Below are 25,721 nucleotides of genomic sequence, written 5' to 3' on the forward strand. Positions count from 1 at the left end.
GACCAGAAAGAAAGGAGGAGGTGGAAGATTACCAAGGCAAGCACAAGGGTGTTGGAAGTAGTGAGAGTGAGAGATGAATTATAGAGCTGTTATAGAGAAAGAAATGAGGGGAAAAAAAGACAGGAAAGTTGAAAGAAATAGTGGAGACAGTGATTGTACAAAGGTTGCAAGGTTAGGGTATGAAGACTTAAGATACACTCACCAACTTCAAGGCTGTGACTCAAATTTATCCCTTTCTCTCAGTTTTTGAGAATGTTTTGCCTTCTCTGTTTAATCTTTTAGATTATAAATTCTACAGGGCAAGGACTTGCAAATAGTATTTTTCTGACTAAAGTAAAGCCTGGCTACTCAGCCTTCTTAAATGTTTGTGAGTACTAATTTATATCTTGATTACGTATGTTTACTATGCACTTGTATTAGCTGTTAGAATTTCTGCCTGTCTAACATCAGTTCATATACGGTGCACATTCCTGTAGTATCCAAGTACTTCCCAAGAATTAAAACAAGTAACTAGTATCTATATTTCTCTTCTTTCCCTTCAGCTAGAAGTAAGTTACTTGATTAGTTGAGTATTTGTTTGTGAGACAAATGTATTGATGGAAATCAAAGTGGAAGAGATGTTTTGTGTTTAGCTCTGAATGTGGCAAAGTTAAAAGTTACATCTCTTTTGCTAGAGAGTTCTATAGTATAGGTCCTGCTACTGTAAAAATTCTGTCTCATGTGCTCATGAGTCTTCCCTTACTGGTCAGCAGTTTTGTGGTTCAAGAGGAACACACCTATTATGGGAGTGGGGCACGGTTGTAGAGGAAGAAATGGTCCCTCTTAGTCTTTGTAGCCTGATTCTTGCTGCATCTGGTTTATGTGTATATGTATATGCCTTTTTATATTTGCATGATTATAAATAATTTGCTTCTAATTAGCTAAGTCACTGGCTGTAAAGAATCTTGGGAGAGATGGAATGGCATCAATATTTAATGCCCTAGCATCCATAGAACGCTCTGCTATGTTGTTGATGCTGTTGACTTTTGATTGGGTAACGTCATAGACAAAAGCCCAGTGGATGTATGGATTGACCTACCTGAAGTCGGAGAAATGCTATTTTCCTTAAATAAGAAAACCTCTATTATTGTTTTTATATATATTTTAAAATATAATAAATTAGCCCCTGGTCATAGAATCATAGATACTAGAGATGTAAAATATTTATACTATTAAGTTATTTGGTCTACCCCTTTCCTCCTCTACCTGAAGGATTGTGCCCAGCAAAAATATTTTTCAAAAATATCTGGCCTAGGCTACAGTGACCCAAAGTACTCATCTTGGATGACTATACCACAGTCTAATAGATCTTGCCATCAAGAAGTTGTATCTACTTTTTTCCTGTCTTAATTTAGTCAGAGTACTCTGTTATATCACAGTGTATGACAGTAAATAAACCCTCTCTTTCTTTGGTGATTATACCTTTCAAATACTGCAAAATGGTAATAGGAAGCAGATCAGATCAGGTCTATCTAGTCTAGTACTAGCTGCTTCAGAGGAAAATGCAAGAACTCCAGAAGCAGGCAGTTGCGGTAAGATTTTCAAAGGTAATTAGGTAAATGCCTACAGATGTAGATAGGTGCCTAGTGGGATTTACAAAATTCCTTGAAAGGTTAGGTGCATAACTCCCATTGATTTACACACATCTTTAGGTGCCTCAAATACCTTTGAAAATAGGTTCCTGAGTGAAGAAACTACTCACAGGAAAACTTTCAGTTGGCTTATGTTCTGAAGCATGATGGTTTATATTCCTTTGATAACTTTTAGGAGGCTTTTTTGTTGTAGACGTTGTTTTTGTTTTTTAGTCCATGCTGTTGTAATTCTTGATGATCATATTATTCACAGAAATCTCTAGTGCCTGTTTGAATCCCACTAAGTTCTTGGCTTTAATGTATATCATGCCCCCTACATCCTATATTTTGATTAGTCAAGTTATGTGTGTTTAGCTTCTTTTATCTTTTCTCATAAATCCATCCCTCCAACACCTTATTTGGGATTTACAAAGGAAATTAAGCACTCACATCAGCAGGAGCTGGGTGACTCCTTAGGCCCCTTTAAAAATCCATTCATAATTGTTACTACCATTCTCAGATCTCCCTCTACTTTATCTGTAACTATTATGTTGTGTGCTTTAAGATATCCCTATGCCTTGTCTAAGTTGTTTTATTTGATTTTTTTCCATAGGAATGGGATACTTTTACAGGTGTGATCATTGGAGACATGTTAAGAAAATCAGTAAGCTATATTTATTTATTTATTTATTTATTCTGAAATAAGGAATGCATTGATAGAATCCTAAAAGATTATGCTCAAATGTATTGTATGTTTGTTATTTACTGTATAAATATATATATGTGTGTGTATGTATGTATAGTATGAACAGATGAGCTATTTTATAGCAATAGAAATATTTAAAAATATGTGAACATGGTAAGTAATTTTTTTACTTTTGATAAAGTTGTATCATTTTTCGTTGTGTGACTGCAGTACTGTCCCCAATTGTAAATTTAACTATATTTAAATGCAGTAAATCCACCCTCTCTAAAATAGGTTTCACAGTAACAGCCGTGTTAGTCTGTATTCGCAAAAATAAAAGGAGTACTTGTGGCACCTTAGAGACTAACCAATTTATTTGAGCATAAGCTTTCGTGAGCTACAGCTCACTTAAATTGGTTAGTCTCTAAGGTGCCACAAGTACTCCTTTTCTTTTCTCTAAAATAGGGAATTCTAGATTCTGACTTCTCCCCAGCACAAAATATTTTGGATGCACCTCTCTTCTTAAAAACACCAGAGGCAATCAGACATGTCCACATTGCTCTGAGACCTTGACAGCCCTTCCTCCCAACCTTAGATTTTCTGTCTCTGACTGTGTAGGCAGAAAGGAAACTGAACACTCCCACCTTATCCATTACTGCCCTGGGTTTGGAAGCCACATTTTAGAGTAGAATGAGCAGTAGGGGAAGACATTTTTTGTGCAGAGAAGGGTGCTCTTGGTTTCATACCCCTCCCTCCCAGCATGTTGGAGCCAACCAAAAGGAACAGATTAAGGCCTGAGTGGTGCTACATCTCTGAGGAGGATACCCTCTTGGGAGCCACAGAAGGGAAACTCTGCCATTATTGCTCACAGTCTTCAAAACAGCCTTCCAAAGGGAGCAGTGGAGAAAAAAAAATTAACTGGCTTCAAGACTTAGCTTGATAAGTTCATGGAGGGGACGGTATGAAGAGACTGCAACAAAGGCATGTAGCCGATCTGCGACTGCTGTCAGCAAATATCTCCAATGGCCCGTGATGGGACACTAGATGGGGGCGAGGGTTGAGTTACCACAGATAATTCTTTCCCAGGTGTCTGGCTGCTGGGTCTTGTACCTCCTCAGGGTCTAACTCATTGCCATATTTTGTGTCAGGTAGGAATTTTCCCCAGGTCACATTAATAAGAGACCCTTGGGGGTGGTCAGGGGCGGGGGCGTTCACATTCCTCTGCAGCATGGGGCATGGGGTAATTTGCAGGTTTAAATTAGTGTATATGGCAGATTCTCTGTAACTTGAAGTCTTTAAATTATGTTTTGAGGATTTCAGTAACTCAGCCAGGGGTTATGGGTCTATTACAGCAGTGGGTGGGCGAGGTTCTGTAGCCTGCAATGTGCAGGAGGTCAGACTAGATGATCATGATGGTCCTTTCTGTCCTTAAAGTCTATGAGCCTAACCTTGCTCTGTGAGGGGAAGGGATTTGGATGGTAAATGGATTTTGAGTCCTCTGTGTCATCCTCACATCAGTAGAGATTGCTCCAAAGATACCTCTGCAAGGGCTGGTCAGTCAACTTCAGTCCTTGGATTCAGCAAACTGGGCTTATTCACCCATCAAGGACTCTTTAAGGGTAAGTCCAACCCTCCAGACCATTTGGTCCAATCCACCTCTAAAGGAACAATGGCTAAGGTCTTTCCCAGGTTTTTATGTGGATAATTGATTGACTTGTCAAGGAATTTAGTGTCTTTTTGGACTCTGCCTCTTCCTGAGGATTTCTTAGAGAAGTTCCTGGGCCTCTTCTCTGATTTTATATTGGATGATGAATATGGGGCTCAAGATCCTACCCCATGTAGGCTGTGGGGCAAAACAGAGCATCACATGATAAGAGACCAGTCCTTCAATGGTGAAATCACCTCCCAAGGACAACCCAGAAAGCCAAACTCAAAAGGAAAAAAAGGTCCCAAAGCACTCCAGATCTTCACTTCTTTACACAAACTCTAGCCCCTGCCCCAAAATTGAGGTGGACTGCCAGCTGTAATATAAAGTCAGAAGCTCTTTTGTTGTTACTCACAATGATGGACCAAGAGAAGGGATTTTTATTTTTGCAGGGGTAAGACCTGGCATAGCATAGGGTAGCCCAGATCAGGGAATGCTTTCAGTCTCTCCTTCCAATCCAAGCTATCACTCTGACTGCAGCAGGGTGTGCCTCAGTCCAGAAATAGGCCGAAGGAGCAGAATTTCCCAGTTTTCAGACATAATTCCAGTTGACTTCAGACAAGTGATACAGATATTCTCTGGAATTTCAGGCTCCTCCACATCCCTTTTTTATTCTTTCTTCAGCCTCAAGAGATGATGAGAAGAAAAAAATTGTCTTGCAGAAGTTCTGCCATTTCCTTGAGATTTAGATCTTGTCCCTCAACCAAAAGTTCTCAAAGCTTCGTTCAATAATCTTCATGGTAAGAAAAAGATCTGTAGAAGTCTTCATCATCCTAAATGTCATGAGGCTGGTCAGGTCGTTGAAGAAGACAAAACTGAGGATAGCGAGAGCAGCTTCTATTGTTGCTTCTATTGTCTATTGTCTCAAGAAGATCTTTTAATATAGGTGGAACAGGCAGAGACTTATATGCAAAGTCAAGGTTCAGTCAACTGCAGTTTCTTTGTTTTTGTTTATGAAAATCAACACAATTACTATGTGTTGTCCTCCACCAGGATGTTTACAAAGCTATTGAAAATGGTAATAAAGCAGCTGAGCCGTCCAGGGATTCATCTGACGCATGGTTTAGATGGCACACTTATCAGAGCATCATCCCCAGGGACTTTGTAACCAGTGACCCATAGACCCAATCCCAATCACATTATTTGTGATAAAGTTAAATAAGAGATTGTTAATAATATCTCATAGAATCATAAATGAAGGGCTGGAAGGGACCTCGAAAGGTCATCTTATCCAGTCCCTCTTCCCCTCTCGCCCCCACTAAAGCAGGACCAAATGTACGTAGGCCATTCTTGACAGGTGTTTGGAGGTTTTTAAGAACAGGTTAGACAATAACAGGGATTCCACAACCTCCCTTGGAAACCTATTCTAGTACTTAACTATTCTTATAGTTAGGTTTTCCTAATATCTAACCTAAATCTCTCTTGCTGCAGATTAAGCCCATTACTACTTGGCCTACCTTCAGTGTACATAGAATCATAGAAGATTAGGGTTGGAAGAGACCTCAGGAGGTCATCTAGTCCAACCCCCTGCTCAAAGCAGGACCAACCCCAACTAAATCATCCCAGCCAGGGCTTTTTCAAGCCATCCCTTTAAAATCTCTAAGGATGGAGATTCTACCACCTCCCTAGGTAACCCATTCCAGTGCTTCACCACCATCCTAGTGAAATAGTTTTTCCTAATATCCAACCTAAACCTCCCCCACTGCAACTTGAGACCATTGCTCCTTGTTCTGTCATCTGCCGTCACTGAGAACAGCCTAGCTCCATCCTCTTTGTAACCCCCCTTCAGGTAGTTGAAGGCTGCTATCAAATCCCCCCTCACTCTTCTCTTCTGCATACTAAAGAAGCCCAGTTCCCTCAGCCTCTTCTCCTAATTCATGTGCCCCAGCCTCCTAATCATTTTCATTGCCCTCTGCTGCACTCTCTCCAATTTGTCCACATCCTTTCTGTAGTGGGGAGCCCAAAAATGGACGCAATACTCCAGATGTGGCCTCACCAGTGCCGAACAGAGGGGAATAATCACTTCCCTTGATCTGCTGGCAATGTTCCTATTAATGCAGCCCAACATGGAGGACAGTTAATCAGTTAATCACTTATTCTCTTGATAACTGCCCTTACCATATTTGGAGACTGTTATCAGATCCCTACTCAGTCTTCTTTTCAGAAGACTAAACTTACAGTAGATCCCAGTTTATCCAATCTAATTGGGATCAAGGCCAGATCAGATAATCAAAATTCCAGGTAAATCGGAGAATGGGAAAATGTGATGCTGCAGTGCCATCTAGTGGCCAGAGGAGAGATCACTCGCTTCTGGCCCCAGAGTCCTGGTTGTTTGGTAACTATGGAGAGCTGGTTAAGGGAGGGTTGGATAAATAAGGTTCTAATGTACCTTTTTTTTTTTTAACCTTTCTTTTTAGTTCAGATTTTCTAAACTTCTTTTATAATTTTTGTTCCTCCTTCCACATCTTTCCTGAAGCGTGGAGTCCAAAACTGGACACAGTACTCTGGATGAGGCGCCACTACTGCTGAGTAGAGCGGCATAATTACCTCCCATGTCTTACATACAACACTCCTATTAATACACTCCAGAATGATATTAGCCTTTTTCACAACTGCATCACGTTTTTGGCTTTTAGTAAATATGTGATCTACTATAACCCCCAGATCCTTTTCAGCAACACTAGTGCCTAACCGTTACCCCCCATGTTGTAGTTGGGCATTTGATTTTTCTTTCCTACGTGTAGTACTTTGCATTTGTCTTCACTGAATTTCATCATATTGATTTCAGACCAATTTGACAAGGTCATTTTGAATTCTCATCCGTTCTCCAAAGTCCTTGCAACCTCCCGAAGCTTGGTGTCTGTCACACATTTTATAAACATAGTCCTCTCCATTATTCATGTTGTTATTGAAAGTGTTTAAAAGTACCAGATCCAGGACAGACCCATGCAGGATCCCACTAGATATGTCCTACCAGTTTGACAGCAAACCATTGAGAACTATTCTTTTAGTATGATCTTTCAGCCAGTTATGCCCCTAATTTATAATATTTTCATCTATACCACATTTCCTTAGTTTGGTTAAGAAAATGTCATGTGGGAGCTTTACTAAAATCAAGATCTGTCGCATCTACTGCTTCCCTCCTATCCGCTACACTAGTATAGGATTTTCATAGGATATTCGAGGAGTCGAGATAAACACAAAGAGAACCAGAACATTTCCTACACAAGAAAGACTTAAAAAAACAAAGGCGCTGATGTCCGGGGTATTATAGAACAGAGTATCCTTCATCATATTTACCTGCTGTTCTTTGGTCATTTGGCCTCAAACATTATTCTGTGGACAAGACTGCACATAAGAGAGTTTTTGGGATTCCTTTTAAAAACCTGTAACCATTCCCAAATTAGAGATTTAGAGGAAAATAAAAATAACATCCAGCCTATCACTGGGTGGAAACAGGATGGTATGGTAGCATTCTTACTGCAAAATCTTGAGTCCAAAACCCTGACCGCATATGCCAGTCTTCCAGGATGGGGATTACACGTGGGACAACATCCTGGAACATGATCAACATCAGAAATTCTCTACAGTATCAACTTCCTAGAGATGGTCAGCATGGCTCATCAGAATTCCGGGAGCCCTTGAGAAAGGAGCACTTTCTTGTTCAATGAGACTTCACAATGATCATGGAATATATAAATCAGGAATAGGGCAGAAGAAGTGCAAATCTAAATGCCAAACAATAACTTTTTTTTCTTGGGCAGAAGGTCACCTCACCTAGTAATAGCGATCAGTATAAAAGGGGCATATTGACGATACAAGTGGACTGGGTAAGCTTTCAGCAGATAGACAGTCCAAAAAGGTAAAAAGCTCATATCCAGGGAGCTAGGCCATCACCAAGGGTACCTATTTGTGTTCGGTCAGAACACCAAAAAAACAGTGATTTTCTTCACCCAAGATGACTGGAAACATACAGTAACATTCACTAACAGCTGAATTTGCTTGTCTATGCTTCCCCCCCTTTTACTACTAGGACGAGTCTTACAGAAGTTTTAAAAAATGGGGGGAAACTGCAATTGTTGCTCTAAAATCAGCCAAGAAGTCCACGGTACTTGGACCTAGTGAAGATGTCATAAAGGGTCTCCACTCCATCTGCTATGTTATAGCCTGCTACTGCATCCTAATCCAGACTGAGTGACATAATGGCTATGTAATGACGGATACTAAACAAGATAATCGATTCCTCCAAAATAATGGTGTTTCATAGCTTCATAGAAACTCCAAAGAGTTTCTATCCATTGGCCTGTGCAAGAATCCATTTGTCTATCCATTGGCCTGTGCAAGAATTTGGACAGTGTTCTCCTGTTGGTGTCAAGATAGTCAAGCCCAAGAAAACAAGCATTATAGCTCTTCTGGAATTTTACAGAATGACCTAATCTGAGACCTCCCACCATCATTGCTGATGACCCAACTCTAAATAGCATATTACACAAGGGCTCATCTAAATCTCTGGTAGATCATCCAAGAATAATAAATGTCCTTGTGCAGCATTTGTCCAAACCAAAATCCTGTCTTCCCTATCTGGGATCTGTCCAGGGGGCTAAAGTCTGTCAGAACCAAATATTTCAAACTAATGGCTTCTATATGCCATGCTTCCTGGTTACAAGCACAACAGCCAGAAATATCTCCAAAATGTATGCTCTTAATACACACTGGCCCATGAAGAGAAGATTCTTCCAAATTCAGAATCATCTGTCACAAGGATAAAACGCTGTTCTCCTTGGTTTGCCCAAAGGAAGCTCATCTTCCTGGATGTGGAAATAGACATTAAGATGGAATTTACTTAAACGTCACCTTTATTTATTTCCTTTCGCTAAAAGTGCTTAGGTCTGCAAGCTTCTAAATACTTAATAGCCAGGTGGATCATGCTGTGAAGTACTGAAGTTTACATGGTTGCACAGAAACTAGTCCAAAAAGGGAGCAGAATCCATTCAGCACACACTGTGGTGCTATGGTGAGCAGAAAGAAGTGTGAGTCACCTCAGAGGAAATATGTAACACTGCCATCCATCAACACTTTTATTGAGTACTACAGTCAGACCTTCTTTCCTCTGAGGGGAAAAATTCCTTCGGCAGCTAATTGCTCCAAATGGTGTTCTGTGATAGGCTGGGTCTTTATCTGGATCATACTCATGCAGCTTTGGAGTCTCTTCCCCTTTAAGAGTCCTTTCCCTCTTTGGGAGCTTTATTCCACCCTTTCTGGTCCTCCTCCCGTTTAAGGGGACGTTCTATAAGGTACCTTATAAAGGTCTCGTGGGCAGCAGAGGCTTGCCAACTGTTTTCCTCTCTGTCATTCTGTAGCAAGGACCAGCTATTCCTGAGGCTCAGCAGCTTTCTTCCTAGTTGCCATGCCTTCCTGTGACAAGCAACTTCTTTTAAAGCTTGCTTCCTCCAGCTGGAGTAGGCTCTGCAAGTGTTGAGCACGGAGCAGAGTTGAGCACGGAGGCACTTGTTATCCTTCTCCTGATCGATATGGGGGTCATATCATTACATGATCATGTAATGGTGTCCCATTACATGGTCAACTATACAACATTTTAGAAATCTTGTTCCTGAATATTACTTGCTTTTCCTTCCATATCATCTTTTTTTTTTTCTGCTTTGTATACACCAGATGTCTTAGAGAAAGGTCAAGATCCAGACTGGAACATTTCTGACTAGATTGTTTCCTTTCTCAGTATGACATCTCCTGCAGTCTGCCCTAAATTGAGATAAATCCTGTGTGTTCTTCTACAGTGGCCTCCTAAGAGTCCATGTGTATCATGAATGTGCTTTAACAAGACAATAAAACATTATTGTAAAGTTTATTTTAATGTATTAATAAAGTATCTAGATTTCAATTTTTTAGAAGTACTCATCTGCTGTGAAGATGGAAGGGGGAGGACTAAATCTAGTCAAGTCTGAGGTGCCTCTTGTATAAGCAAAATGTAATAACTTTGTAAAATAGAAATAATAAACAAACATTGCTACACTATTGATAAATTTATCAATAGAACACCATTACAAAATTCTTGTAAAGGATGTTGCCAGTGTTTTCATATCTGTTTTCATTTTGAAACTTTAGTTATTAAACAACTTGTAGGTTTGAATTTTACAAATATATAGCTTACTTTGTTTTATAAGGATTCACAAAGAGGTATCCGTGACCAAATTCCATCTTGGATAGAACAGGAACGAACTTGGGCAGTAGCATCTCTGAAGGTATTGTCTATGTGATTTAAAATCATTTTGAAATGGTCTTGATTTATTCGGAAGTATTAATATGGACTTGAAAATATACTAAATAGTTTCCAACTTAACTGCAGTTTTAGTTATTTTAAACTGTATTCAAAATTAGAAGTAGAAAAATTACTTAGCATTTTGACATACACATTTCTAGAATGCAAGACTGTATTTTCATAAGTAGCCTAAAAATTAGTATCTACAATTTTGCATGCATAAATTGGGTAGCTAGATTAAATTTCCATGCACACATTTGAGGCCTGTTTGAGGTCCCTAGTAGTCAGATTGGGTAGCTTCATATTAATTTGAAGTCCCAACATTTTCTTGGACTGATTTCTCTTACGACAGTCTATGTTCCCCTGCTGAAAGGAGTGAAATAAAAGTAACAATCTCTGAAGTGCTGATCTAGGGCTACTCTCCTACTGCATAAAGCTCACCAGCAAGAAGGGAAGGGCTGAGAGTTCATGAGAGAGATAAATTAACAAGCTTCAGAGGACTAGAACTGTGATACTTCAATGTTGGTTATTTTTCACTTCCTCCCTTCCGTAGGGACCAAAAGCAATTGGGGGTAGGTATGGGAGCATTTGGGACAGAGAACAGTTGATTCATTGAGTGAAATAAATTAGCCATGGGTGATGGAAAGGACTGAGGTGGGATGGAGGAAGGGAAAGGAACCAAAAGTATTTTTAAAAAGAGAGAATAAAAATAATACCGAGAATGTGTCAGGCTGGCTATAAATTGTTGCTTTTATTTTTTGCTTTTTTTTTTTTACTGTTAAATATGCACTATTTGCTTTGTAGATCTCTCTCCCAGCTCTATATCAGACACTCTGCTTTGAAGATGCAGATCTGTGGCGTACTTTCTCTCAGAGCTCTACGTGTGAACAAGATTTTCCATCCATTGTTGCAAAGAATATTTCCCTATTTCAACAGGTAATATTTTAATACTGAATTATTTTGAAAATACTTCTCTTAGTGTTGAAACTCAATTTTACTTCATGATTAAGAGATTAGGCTTCAATCCTTGTTTAACAATAATCATTGACTAAAATTATGTTGTCTTCAACGGGATCCTGATTAGCTAATTAAATTTTATTTATTTATTTTAATGGCCATTTATTTTTTATTTATTTATTTATTTATTTATTTTTAATGTCCATTACCATTGTACCAAGGTCTTTAATGTATATGGTGGTGGGTTGGTACTCAAACTGAGCATCTGCTTTAGGATAGGAGATTGTTCATTAAAATGTATAAGTTTCATTTTCCAGACAGGTGATACTCTCCTTTCCTTGTCACTGGTGCCTTATTGCAGTATTTATCAGCCTATCAAGCCGGATATCATTAAATTACCCCTACATTAAATGTAAAACCTCCAACATTCATGCAACATTAAGATTGCAAGTTAAGTACTGAAAGGTTAGGAAATGCAACAGTTAAGATTGAACATGCAACACGAATTCTGCCCATTTTTGCACAATAATCTTTATTTATGTAGTTTGAATTCACATTAGGCAGGCAATTCAAACCAGTGAATAGGAGCGTGGAATTCACAGTCAAGAGAACTGGGTTCTAGTCCCAACTCTGTCATTGACTCACAATGTCATCTGTCTCTTAACTGTCTACCCTTCAAGTCTTCCTCTTTGTAAAATGGAGCTAGTGATACTTTTTCACCTGCAAAAGTTCTTTAAAGTATGATAAAAAAAATCCTTGTAAGTGCTAAATATTATAATGTTGCTGTCATTATTAGTTTTCAGATGATAAAATAGGATTTTTTTTCTACAACCTTATATAGAGTTTTTTATGTATCTACAATAACATATGATCATATTATAATGTACATACAGAAGACAGAGTTAATGTTGCATTAATTTTTACTTTGATTTTTGCTTTTCTATACTTTTAAATGTTTAATGTACAGTGTTAATATTATATTGAAATAGGGTGGGTGGTTTTTTTTTTGGTGGGAAGTTGCGTTTAATTTCCAAAGATTTTTAAAGGGTGAGGGGAGAGGAAATCATTCACTTCTAGAATTACAATAACAGATATCATCTGGCAAAAGTAAGATGGTGCCTATCAACATCATTAATAAAGTGTGCACTTCTAGATTACTAGGTAGCAGCTGAGCAAAGCTTTGCTAAAGTGTTTGTTAGCAGTGTATATTATTTATTTTCATACTTTGCAATGGCTCTATTCTCGTAGGTGTACAGTTATATGATAAATGCCTCCTGCCCTATAGAAGGTCCTCCTGCCCCTTTTCATTATCTCTCCCCACCCCCTCTGCATTGTGTTTTTGAAATATTTTTTGTAGCTTAGGTCTGAAGGTTTAATGTTTTAAAACCGCAGAGCTCAATGCAGTGAGATGCTGAGCACTGCCAGTGAGATTCTGAACACATACGAAGGGTGACAAGTGCCCAAAGTAAACATTCTGGTAGATGGAGTTGAAGTGGACTTGGAGAGGGATAAGGAGTCAGATAGTTATGTTTGATCCTAGCATGAAAATAAGGGGCTTAGCAACCATTTTAGCCTAAAGAAAGGTACACCACTTCCCAATCTATGATAACTCCTTAGGCAAAGTTAGCCATTGTGGAGAGCACAGTCAGCTGTAACCCTCTGCAAAGAACCATACAGAACACATTCAACAGCTCAGCCATTGCTATGATTCCCCAAATATACAAAACCTACTTGGCTGCCTATTGGTTCCCATGTTATTTGTATTGTGGTAGTGTCTGGAGGTGGAGACTCAAATAGATATTAGGGCCACATTGTGGTAAATGTTATACAGACATATAGAAGGACATGGCTTTTGCCCTGGGGAGCTTGCCAGTACACTAGTGTGCACGACTTCTCTGTGTAAAGTATGCTGAGAATATTTTTAAGAGCCAAGACCATCCCTCCCACCGAGACCGGGGTACAGAAGTCTGCACGTAGGGAATCTTGTGTGCCTTAGAAATATACAGACTGCATATAACACAAATGAAAACAGAAAACTTGATTACAATGGATTTTCTACTTCCAATTCCTCTAAGTTGTGCTGCCACCAGATGTTGCTATGCACAGTAAACAACAGAAACTCGATTAGCAGGAATGACAAAGGCCTCTCACTTCTCAAAACCATGGTTGGGTACTTCTGACAAATTAAACATCCTGCAATTACTGCCAGAGCACATAAATCACTTAGCTTTCCCTAAGTATCTCAATGAATTCATCTTTAAAAAAACAGCCACCAGGTATCTAGCACAAAAAAAAAAAAAGAGAGAGAAAAAGAAGGGAACTTTTTTAACAGCATTCACAGAAATTAGGAGTAAACTATAAACAAACCATTTTACAGAAGCTCTTATCTGAGTAACATGCTTCATTCTATAAAATGCAGAACAATACTTCATATGTTGCCATTGTGTTTTCATCACAGTTCCTAGAGGATTAAAAAAAAAAAACCTAAAGGGAAAAAAAACCCTCAAACACCAGTATGATGAGTGTAAAGGGTATCTTTGTCTTTTAGAACGTAGTGAAAATGTATCCCAACAGTGATGGGAGGAACCATGTGCACAGAATTATTTAAGCCCCACTCAGAGGTTAGCTTCTTGCATGATGTACCCTTTAAGAAGTAGTGTACCCTTCTTAGGGTATGTCTGTACTGCAGTTAGACACCTGCAGCTGGCCTGTGCCAGCTGACTCAGGCTCATGGGGCTCAGGCTAAGGGGATGTTCAATGGTGGTATACATATTCAGGCTTGGGCTGCAGCCTGAGCTCTGGGACCCTCTCACCTCAATTAAACAGCCCTTTAGCTTGAGCCCCATGAGCCTGAGACAGCTGGCATGGTCTAGCTGCAGGTGTCTAATTGCAGTGTAGATACACCCTTAGGGCAGAGGTTCTCAAACTTTTCTTATTATGTACCCCCTTCCAGATCGGCCAGCTGCCTGCTTACCCCCTTCCAGATTTACCAGTTGCCTGTGTATCCCTACTCTTCTCATCACTGATACTTTGTGTGTTCTTCTTAATACTGCCAGTCTTTAGCCATCTGTCTATATTTCACTGTTATGTACAAATATAGTTATAGTGCAACTGGAAAAAAAAACAAACCCAAAACCCTGACTAAGTTCTGAGCTCAACTAAACTGGACAGTTGCTGGGCAACTGAACCTGTGCTGTACAGTGATTGGAGTTGAGGGCTCTGTACGTCAGCGTCTCTGTGTATCTCAGTTCTCATTGATACATCATGAAGTAAATTAACTAGCATATTTTATATAACAAATTCCCACAGTTTTAAAGCGTTGTCTGAACAGCCTATTATGAAAATGCAATAAATGCAATGATTAATAAATAAAATCCACCATTGCACAATTTCTCCCAAGTCCTCCCCCCCGCCCCGAGATGTCTCATGTACCCCACATACCACAGTTTGGGAATTCCTGGGGTACATGTAACTGTAACAGTGAGGACTGGCCCTTTAAAGGCCAGGGGCTCCAATGAACAGCTGTCCTTGTTCTGGAGGGAATCAGCTGAACATCTCCCAGTGATTGGGCCTGATTCCTAATTGGAAGATATAAACGAGGGTCCCAGCTCCCCTGGAGGGAGGCAGGGGTGAGTAGGAGGAGACAGAGACAAGGAGAAGGCTGCAAGGAGGTCCCATGGGCCTCCCTAGGCCAGTGAGGTCCAGAGAAGTTAGTTACCAAAGGCCAGAGGGCTCCACAATCTCAGCCAAGAACAAGGCTATTGCTTTTGTTATTATTCTACATTTCCTTTTGTTTTGTGTTGGAGAATAAACAGAGCCTTGATTCCATTGATTTCATTGGAAGTTAGGAACTTAAAACACCTTTGTTGGTTTGGACTGAATTGATATGCATCACAGCCTAACTGTGAAAGACAAGGGGACTGGGTGAATCAACTATATGTGCTTTATAGGGTTGGTTTTTGGTATTTTTGGTAATAAAAACATTTGTGTAATGTAGAGGTTCATAGTTGAAGTATCTCAGAATAAAGAGATTACAGGTGCTATTTATCTTAAACCAAGCAGAGATGCTTTCAAAATTGATTATTTTAGTATAAAAACACATTGAGAACAGGCACATTAGTATAACACGTACAAAGTCAGTGCTGACTAACATACATAGCTTTATGTCTGTTAAAAATTCACCCAACAGAGGAGGTGTGCTCCACTAAACTCCAGCTGCAGGAAAAGATGGTATACAGTTATCATATTGGTTTGTTTTTCATGACAAACACATAGTTCTTCAAGTAAAGTCCCTGTGGATGCTCCAATTCAAGAGTCCCTGTATCCATTTCAGGTGTGCATGCACCCTATGTAACTTTGATTGGAGATTTTTGGTAGTATGCCCATTTGGCCTGCACCCTACACCTCCTCATGCCCTGTGCCAAGGATATATATTGTTACGTGGGCGACCTTCCCTCAGTTCCTTCTCAGCTGCCTTGGCTTCAGACAGAGTATCTACCATGTCCGCTTGACTGTTAATTTGCCTTCTAGTTTAGTTTAGTTGTTTATTAGTGTGTAGTTTAGTTCAGTATAGTGTTTTGATATTTTTCTTTTCTTTTCCTTCTTTTCCCCCTTTTTCCTAACTTCCCTCCAGAGGGTGCTGTTTTTCTCCCTTGCAGGGGTATGCCAGCATAACTGGGATTCAAGCATTCCTTTATGTGTATTTAGCTGTATTAGCTGTCTGGGACACACGCTGATGGGAGTCGGCTGTGTGGTCCAAGCTGGCAGTACTGCCTAATGGCAATACTCTGGGGCGTAACACCTAATGGCGAGAGTCCAAGTGTTGATTTACCCGGTAGTTATGATTCAGGGTAGGGTTGCCCACTGGCGAGAGTCCAAAGACCACCTTGCTGAGTGGCTATGATTCAGGATAGTGCTGAGAGTGGGAGGATGATAGGGGAACCTGGACTCACCCTACTCCACTGGGTTCCAGTCCAGGGTCCTTTGAAACAGTGGCTCTCACACAGAGCTCAGGCCTGATACCCCTAATCATGCTCCCTGGGTCACTTCCTTCCCTTGTTTCAGTCCCTCCAGCGTCATAGAGTTGGATTTGGGGTGTCTGTTGCATTCCCCTCTGATCTGTCTCCGGAATCTCTTCCGCTGGCCCCAGTGAATTGTCACCCTCAGCTCCCACAGTTATTGGACTTCCTTGGATTGGCTTGGCTATGAGGCTCTGTCCTGGCAATGTGGAGCTTTGACGACTTTCTGACAGGAAGCTGCTGCACCTGACTGCTCTCCTCCACACTCGGCCCAGACTGAGCTGAGTCACTCCCTTTAAAATGCTCCCTCAGCTTGGAGCATGCCCAGCAGAGGTGAAGGGGTGTGGTTTCTTGGGCCTAGAGCAACTCTTTAATCAGTGCAGAGTTGGTAAACTCCTTCACACACACAAACATTCCTCAAAAATGTAATTTGTATGCAGCTCTCAAGAGCAGGGCCAGGAAAAATCAAGAGATCAGACTGAAACTCCTCATGATGGAGCGTTCTCTTTGACTTGCCTTGGATCCAGGCCAGGGAACATCAGCTGCCAAGTGAGTTTAATGCCTTGTCCACTGTAGGGTTGGAAGAGACCTCAGGAGGTCATCTAGTCCAACCCCCTGCTCAAAGCAGGACCAATCCCAACTAAATCATCCCAGCCAGGGCTTTGTCAAGCCATCCCTTTAAAACCTCTAAGGATGGAGATTCCACCACGTCCCTAGGTAACCCATTCCAGTGCTTCACCACCATCCTAGTGAAATAGTTTTTCCTAATATCCAACCTTGAGCTCCCCCACTGCAACTTGATACCATTCCTTCTTGTTCTATCATTTGCCACCACTGAGAACAGCCTAGCTCCATCCTCTTTGTAACCCCCCTTCAGATAGTTGAAGACCGCTATCAAATCCCCCCTCACTTTTCTCTTCTGCATACTAAATAAGCCCAGTTCCCTCAGCCTCTCCTCCTAATTCATGTGTCCCAGCCTCCTAATCATTTTCATTGCCTTCTGCTGGACTCTCTCCAATTTGTCCACGTCCTTTCTGTAGTTGGGGGGGGGGGGCGCAAAAATGGACACAATACTCCAGATGTCGCCTCACCAGTGCCAAACAGAGGGGAATAATCACTTCCCTCAATCTTCTGGCAGTGGTTTTACTAATTCAGCCCAATGTGCCATTAGCCTTCTGGGCAACAGGAGCACACTGTTGACTCATATCCAGCTTCTCGTCCACTGTAATCCCCAGGTCCTTTTCTGCAGAATTGCCACTTAGCCAGTTGTTCCCAGCCTGTAGCAGTGCATGGGATTCCATCCTAAGTGCAGGACTCTGCACTTGTCCTTGTTGAACCTCATCCAATTTCTTTTGGCCCAATCCTCCAATTTGTTTAGGTCACTCTGGACCCTGTCCCTACCCTCCAGCAGATCTACTTCTCCCCCTGCTTAGTGTCATCCGTGAACTTGCTGACGGTGCAGTCCATCCCATCATCCAGATCATTAATAAAGATGTTGAACAAAACCCGCCCCAGGACCAACCACTGGGGCACTGGCATCGAGCTGTTGATCACTACCCGTTGAGAGCGACGATCTAGCCACTTTTTTATCCACCTTATAGTCCATTCATCCTATCCATACTTCTTTAACTTTCTGTCAAGAATACTGTAGGAGACTGTATCAAAAGCTTTGCTAAAGTCAAGGTATATCACGTCCACCGCTTTCCCCATATCCACAGAGCTAGTTATCTCATCATAGCAGTCAATCAGGTTGGTCAGGCATGACTTGCCCTTGGTGAATCCATGTTAACTGTTCCTGATCACCTTCCTCTCCTCCAAGTGCGTCAAAATGGATACTTTGAGGACCTGCTCCATGACTTTTCTGGAGACTGAGGTGAGGCTGACCAGTCTGTAATTCCCCGGATTCTCCTTCTTCCCTTTTTAAAATATGGGCACTATATTTGCCTTTTTCCAATCATTCTGGACCTTCCCCGATTGCCATGAGTTTTCAAAGGTAATGGCCAATGGCTCTGTGATCACATCAGCCAAACTTCCTCAGCACCCTTGGATGCATTGCATCCGGCCCCATGGACTTGTGCATGTCCAGCTTTTCTAAATAGTCTTTAACCTGTTCTTTCAACACTGGGGGAGGGATAGCTCAGTGGTTTGAGCATTGGCCTGCTAAACGCAGGGTTGTGAGTTCAATCCTTGAGAGGGCCATTTAGGGTTCTGGGGCAAAATTGGGGATTGGTCCTGCTTTGAGCAGGGGGTTGGACTAGATGACCTCCTGAGGTCCCTTCCAACTCTGATATTCTATGAATCTATGAGGGCTGCTCACCTCCTCCCCATACTGTGCTGCCCAGTGCAGCAATCTGGGAGCTGACGTTGGCACCACATTCTCCCAGACCTTCATAGGATTAATCATCAGAAGGTACTGGGATGGTTTCTAAGAACAGAAGTTCTACTTCTCCTTACAGAGAGCCTGTTTTGAAGAAGTCTCAGTCTCCACTAAAACTGACCATTTCTGAGCTCTCGGGTCCCTTGTCGGGTATCAGTGGGGCTCCAGGTTCCTCTGGTACCAAGACTGCATCCAAAATCCTGAGTTTATCTAGGAGCCACAACTCCAAGCATACTTTGGTGCCTAAACCACCGTTGATTCTGTCTGAGCATGATCGAGGCCGCAAGGAAAAACACCCCATTATGAGCAAGGCCGTACCAACTTATACAACCCTTTGTACTGAGACATATGACTCTCTCAGTATCATAGAAATCTAAGCATTCCATACTAGACCCTCTTCAAGGCAGTCTGCATCATCAGTACCAAAGTCCAGAAGGGACTCAGTGAAACAGATTCCTTTCTGTCTTCTTTGACTCATCAGGAACCGCAGGAATTTAGATGCTCCAAAAGATCTGTATGTCTCCAGTGAACCAGAGTCTCCCCTTCTAAAAGTATTGAGTGCCTCTCAATACCAAGATTGTCATGGTTGCTGGAACTATAGATCTTTCCAGTACGGCTTGATTCCCCAGCACTTTTGAAGCCAGGTAGGACTCCCTCTCTGGAGATTGAAAAGGATAACTCATCTGGCTCGCATATCTCAATCCAAGGTTCCCCTACCTATCATTATAATGGCTCCCTACTGATTCCTACAGAGAGAAGGACTTCTCACAAGTCACACATATTTGTGCTCCTCCTCCATGGTGTGAGCATCAATGGGTGTCACCTCCAATGCCTTATGGTCCCATTTCCCCCACACACACACTACCCTCGTGGTCAATATTGGGACACTTCGGCTGCCTACCCACAACAGTTGTCATGAGCCCCTAGCCTTTCTCATGTGGACTGTTGGGACAGGCAGTTTCCTGTTCCTATTGTTCCTCCTCAACCACCTCAGATACAGGAGGAAACCTTTGAGGAGCAAGAGGTCAGAGCAGATAAAGAGACTACTCCACAAACCAGTACCTCATTATCCTCAGGTGAGGCTATATCTCCCCCATCCTCCTTGTCTAGTGACTTCAAGCAATTCCAGTGTCATGACCCACGGGTCTCAACCAAAGTCCACAGGGTTCACAGGAGCCAACCCTCTACTTGGCAGCCTGCTGCCAACTGCTTACCCAAGACCCATGAAGCCTAGCCCCAGTCTGTGGCTCCATCCCTGATGTTGAAAGTGATGTACAAGATCAAATAAAGCAAAGCCAAGCTCATACTAATAGCTCCAATGTGGCACAGACAGTCTTGGTACCCTTACTGGACTCACCTTGCCATTCCACACCTCCCTTCTCAAGACACCACTTCATGCTCTCCATCAGAATTTCGGATTTCTTCACCTCAAGGCTTGGTTACTCCATGGCTCATGGTATTACAAACTTCCTGTTCCATTTACCTTCAGAAATGGAAGATTCCACTACTGGTTTGTCCTCTGGCATCTTTTGTCCATCCATTCTTCCTTCTCATCTGTTCTTGACTATCTGTTAGAATTACCAGATGAGTTTAATTGGAGTACAGTTGGCAGCTTTCACGGCCTTCCATTCTTCCATTTTTTTTTGTTTTTTTGGTGTTTGTTCACCCCACAGTGATCAGATTCATTAAAGGATTGAGGCTCCTTTGCGATTTAAACTTTGTTCTTAAGTGCCTTATGAAATCTTCCTTTGAATTGATGGCCACCTGTTCACTTCTTCACCTATCAATGAGAAAACCTGCTTGGTGGCCATCACTTCTGCCTGAAGAGTTGGGGAAATAAGGGCTTTAATGGCGGACCCTCCCTTTACAGTTCTTTTTCTAAGACAAAGTTTCATTATGATTGCATCCTACATTTTTACCCAAGGTATAGTCTGAAGTTCACATTAATCAAGTTATTCAACTCTCTGTTTTTCCCCCCAAATCCACACCATACCAGGGAGGATGCAGCTTTCCATACTTCGGACATCAGGAGGACATTAGCCTTCTATTTCGACAGAACAAAATCATTTACAGAGTCTACTAGCCAGTTCATTTCCATTGCTGAGAAATATAAAGGGGCTGCAATCTCCACCCAAAGACTTCTGAGGTGGATTTATAGTTGTATAACTTCTTGTTATGAATCTGCTGATGTACAACCTCCTTCTAGGGTGTTAGCTCATTCCATGAGATCTCTGTTCATCTCTGTAGCACTGCTTAAACACGTTTCCATTGTTGAGATCTGCAAGGTGGCTACTTGGTCCTCAATTCATATCTTTTCCAAGCATTGTGCATTAGTTCACTCTCCTAAACCAGATATTGTCCTCAGGACTGCAGTATTGGCTTCAGTACTGGACTTGCCTCGGAAGCTACCTCCTTCTGCTGAGAATACTGCTTGGAAGTCACCTGAAGTGGAGAACCTAGAGGGAGACTACTCGAAGAAAAAACAGAGGTTACTCACTTTATGCAGTAACTATAGTTGTTTGAGATGTGTCCCTATGAGTGCTCCACTACCAGCCCCGTTTCCTCTCTGCTTTGGAGTTTCCTCTGTGGGACTTTGTAGTAGAAAAGAAACTGAGGGCATGAAGAGGTGTAGGGCGCATATGTGGGCTGAATAGGCACTGCTACAAAAAATCTCCAAACAGAGGCATGGGGGACACGTGCACCTGATACAGCACACCCCCTTAGAAACACGCATGTAGAAGAAATCCAGTTATTGCACAGGGTGAGTTACCTCTGCATTCTGAGCTCTGCTCTAACAAATCAAAGGGCAGCAAGATGCTAACATTAGCAGTTAAGAAGACAAATACATTTCATGTGCAAATTAGCAAAAGTAAGGCTAATCTTGGAGTTTGTCACTCTAGCTACCCACATAATGCACTCTCTTAACTGGACAAGCAGTTCCAGCCTTTCAGGCGTGTAATGGGGTTCACTACACACCACTAGGGCACCTCCTCATGACTGCATCTGGGGAATAGCTCTGCCTTGTCTGACACCCCTTCCCATGTTTCGTTCACACTCCAGAGTTGCAGTGCTTCTCCTTTGTAACTCAGGATGCTCCCTCTTTGTGGCTTGGCCCTCTAGCCAGCTCACTATAGTTTTCCCCTTCCATAAAAATCTCATTGGACTGGCTGATTGGGTATGATTCCCAGTCCTCCAATTCAAGACAATGCCATTTACCCAGTGGCAGGTAGGGACCCTGGGCCTGCCTTCTACTTCGGGTTCCAGCCCAGGGACCCTCAAATCAGCAACCAAGGTATGCACTGTCCCAAGGCTTGCTGTCGTTTCTCTGGATGTTTTCCTACCATGTCTCTATCTGGCTTCTGCTCCATCACCCTTCTCGGTAAACCCTTCCTTCAGGGCTAGGATCCCAAGGCTTCTACTGGCTCCCTGGGTTTCCTCCTTTCCCTCTCTAAGCCCAGAGAGTGACTGAAGGCTTCCACACTGCAGCCCCTTCTGTCCTTGTTTCTTGGCCTTATACTAGCCCCACCTGCATATGCCCAGCTGGGCTCCAATGAAAGCTTGCCTATCAACCCTAATTCTCTCTCAGATGTGTCCTCACATGTTACTTAACCCCTCTTGAGCCTGTTAAGCCTTTCTGGGCTAGTGTGGGGTGAATACCCCATCATAAGGGAGAATTTAGGTGATCCATAGTGCTTCTGCAGCTGTCTACACAGGGATGAATTGCACCCAAAAGGAACAGTTATGTTAGCTGTTTATATTTGAATTGGAATAGTTTTACTAGATGATTTATAATTATATACCAAAAGTTGATAAACCTGTTCTGGAAAAAAACATTTAAAATGCAGTTATTTTAAGAAGAATCTTCCCTCTCCCCCGAAAAGATTTTATTTTATTTTATTATTGTAAGCCTGCTGTTCAGGTTTAGAATTGGTACTATGTATTGCTCTTCTAATATACTTGACTCTTACTGAATATACTTTATCTTAAGGTCCTTGTGGTCCAGGCTGTCAGACCAGACAGACTTCAGAGTTCAATGGCCGTTTTTGCATGTAAAGCCCTAGGTAAGTTTGATGGGTTTTGTAGCATGTCTTTTTTTCTGCAGTATAAAATATGTGCTCTTCTTATTTTACAGTTGCAATCTATGTCTTAAATCTTAGAACTTAAGAGCACAGTAGGATTTAGGTTTGCTTATTTCTTTCTAGTATATACGTATTTTTTTTAATACAAAAGGCTAATAATTACTTTTTTGTTTATACTGTGTTTTTAAAACACTAGCTACAAATTTAATTACTAAATTTGTTTATTCTGCTCTTCTTTACTATTACTGTACTTCTACAGGTTCTTTGGAGGGGAAGGCAGCTGATTTTGTGTCAGTTTTATTCTGCAGTATTTTCCTGCAGCTTTAATTTTCCAAAACTGAGTGATGTAGCTAGGTCAACCTAAGTTTTAGGTTTAGACCAGGCCTCAGTTATGTCTGAATCTGAGACATGTCATAGTCATTGTTTCTGACATATGAAACTCAGCAAATTCATAGCCTTGCAGCACTGCTCACTCAAGACTTGCTTTTGGAGTCTGACAACCAGTCAAGGTGTATACACAGAAGAGGCATTATTATTGAGGCTGCCATGCTAGGCACTGTATATTTGTGAAAGTCACCCTTTGCCCTGGTAAGCTTACACTCTAAATAGGGAAAAGATGCAATATGTGATGTAGAACACAAGATGGGAGTGGTGACAGTAGCAGGAACACAAAATTGCATATAATCTTAAGTATACAATTTGGAGTCTTCAAAGCTTTCATTAACAAGAAAAGAGGATGAACTGCTAGTGAATCTCTAACAGTCAATTTACTTCCTTAGCTGTTCACTTCACTAGGCAGTACTTCACTAGGCAGTTTACCTGGGCGTCACAATACTAACAGGCCTTGAGAAGGGATTTGAATGAACACCAGGGCAGTGGCGGTGCAAACCCATTTGTGCAGGTTGTTCCACACATAGAAGGCAGCATGGAAAAAAGTGTTTGTGAGGGAAGTAGACAAGCAGATGAAAAAGGCTGCTGTTATTGGTAGGGGAAAGAGAACAGTTTATGGCATGGTAGGATAAGAGACTGGATAAATAGCAGGGAGGGGCTAAATTGTGAAAGATTTAGAAATAAGGACCGGAGTTTTTGTCTGATGTGAAGGTAAAAGGGAGCTGGTAAAGGGACTCAAAGGCTGAAGCGTGACATGACTGAAATAATGCTGCCAACATTTTCGTAGATCAGCATTTTGCATGGACTGGTAATCAGCAGTTTGGAATGTCAGTCCAGTAGCTGTTGAGCCATATCTAAAAAATACAGCAATGCCCTTCATTGTTTTCTCAGTTTCTGTGAAAGGCCTAACTATTGCCTATTAATACATGTCATAAATATAAAGGGAAGGGTAAACACCTTTAAATCCCTCCTGGCCAGAGGAAAAACGCTTTCACCTGTAAAGGGTTCAGAAGCTAAGGTAACCTCACTGGCACTTGACCAAGATGACCAATGAGGAGACAAGATACTTTCGAAGCTGGGGGGGGGGGGGGGGGGAGGGGGTGAAGGGTCCTCTCTGTCTGTGTGATGCTTTTTGCTGGGACCAGAGCAGGAATGTAGGTCAGAACTCCTGTAAAGAGTTAGTAAGCAATCTAGTTAGATATGCGTTAGATTCTGTTTTGTTTAAATGGCTGATAAAATAAGTTGTGCTGAATGGAACACATATTCTGGTTTTTGTGACTTTTTGTAACTTAAGGTTTTGCCTAGAGGGATTCTCTATGTTTTGAATCTGATTATCCTGTAAGGTATTTACCATCCTGATTTTACAGAGGTGATTCTTTTACTTCTTCTTTAATTAAAATTCTTCTTTTAAGAACCTGATTGCTTTTTCCTTGTTCTTAAGATCCAAGGGTTTGGGTCTGCGTTCACCTATGCAAATTGGTGAGGATTTTTATCAAGCCTTCCCCAGGAAAGGGGGTGTAGGGCTTGGGGGGATTTTGGGGCGAAAGACATTTCCAAATGGGCTCTTTCCCTGTTCTTTATGTAACACTTTGGTGGTGGCAGCTTTTAATCTAAACTGGTAAGAATAAGCTCAGGGGATCTTTCATGCAGGTCCCCACATCTGTACCCTAGAGTTCAGAGTGGGGAAGGAACCTTGACAATACACATCAACAACAGCTTGTTTCAACCTGTAACATTTTTAGATTATGAAGAACAGCTTGGCATAGTTAGTATAAGTGTTCTCCAACTGGTTTTTGAATGTTATAATTCTTGACGTCTGATTTGTGTCCATTTATTCTTTTACGTAGAGACTGGCCAGTCTGACCAATGTACATGGCAGAGGGGTTGCTGGTGAGTATTTGCTTCAGGTTGGGGGGCTGTCTGTAAGCATGGACTGGCCTGTCTCCCAAGATCTGTGAGAGTGATGGGTCGTCCTTCAGGATAGGTTGTAGATCCTTGGTGATGATCCTGAAGGACGACCCATCACTCTCACAGATCTTAGGAGACAGGCCAGTCCTTGCTTACAGACAGCCCCCCAACCTAAAGCAAATACTCACCAGCAACCACACACCACACAACAGAACCACTAACCCAGGAACCTATCCTTGCAACAAAGCCCGTTGCCAACTGTGCCCACATATCTATTCAGGGGACACCATCATAGGGCCTAATCACATCAGCCACACTATCAGAGGCTCGTTCACCTGCACATCTACCACTGTGATATATGCCATCAGGTGCCAGCAATGCCCCTCTGCCATGTACATTGGTCAAACTGGACAGTCTCTACGTAAAAGAATAAATGGACACAAATCAGATGTCAAGAATTATAACATTCAAAAACCAGTGGGAGAACACTTCAATCTCTCTGGTCACTCGATTATAGACCTAAAAGTGGCAATTCTTCAACAAAAAAACTTCAAAAACAGACTCCATCGAGAGACTGCTGAATTGGAATTAATTTGCAAACTGGATACAATTAACTTAGGCTTGAATAGAGACTGGGAGTGGATGTGTCATTACACAAAGTAAAACTATTTCCCCATGTTTATTCCTGCCCCCCCCCCACTGTTCCTCAGACGTT

At 41.7% G+C, this 25,721-nt stretch overlaps 1 protein-coding gene across 3 annotated transcripts in view; it reads left to right on the forward strand.

The window, feature by feature from the left end:
- Positions 1-25,721, forward strand: part of DYNC2H1 (dynein cytoplasmic 2 heavy chain 1) — a 384,528-nt gene that overhangs the window by 197,319 nt on the left and 161,488 nt on the right. For all 3 annotated transcript variants that reach the window (XM_037889977.2, XM_043529611.1, XM_043529618.1), the window contains 4 exons: positions 2,224-2,274; positions 10,183-10,260; positions 11,082-11,213; positions 22,618-22,690. In XM_037889977.2, the coding sequence (XP_037745905.1) occupies positions 2,224-2,274; positions 10,183-10,260; positions 11,082-11,213; positions 22,618-22,690 (334 nt within the window). The remainder of the gene's footprint in view (positions 1-2,223; positions 2,275-10,182; positions 10,261-11,081; positions 11,214-22,617; positions 22,691-25,721) is intronic.

This window comes from Chelonia mydas, chromosome 1 (assembly GCF_015237465.2).
Source record: "Chelonia mydas isolate rCheMyd1 chromosome 1, rCheMyd1.pri.v2, whole genome shotgun sequence".
Classification (NCBI taxonomy): domain Eukaryota; kingdom Metazoa; phylum Chordata; order Testudines; family Cheloniidae; genus Chelonia; species Chelonia mydas.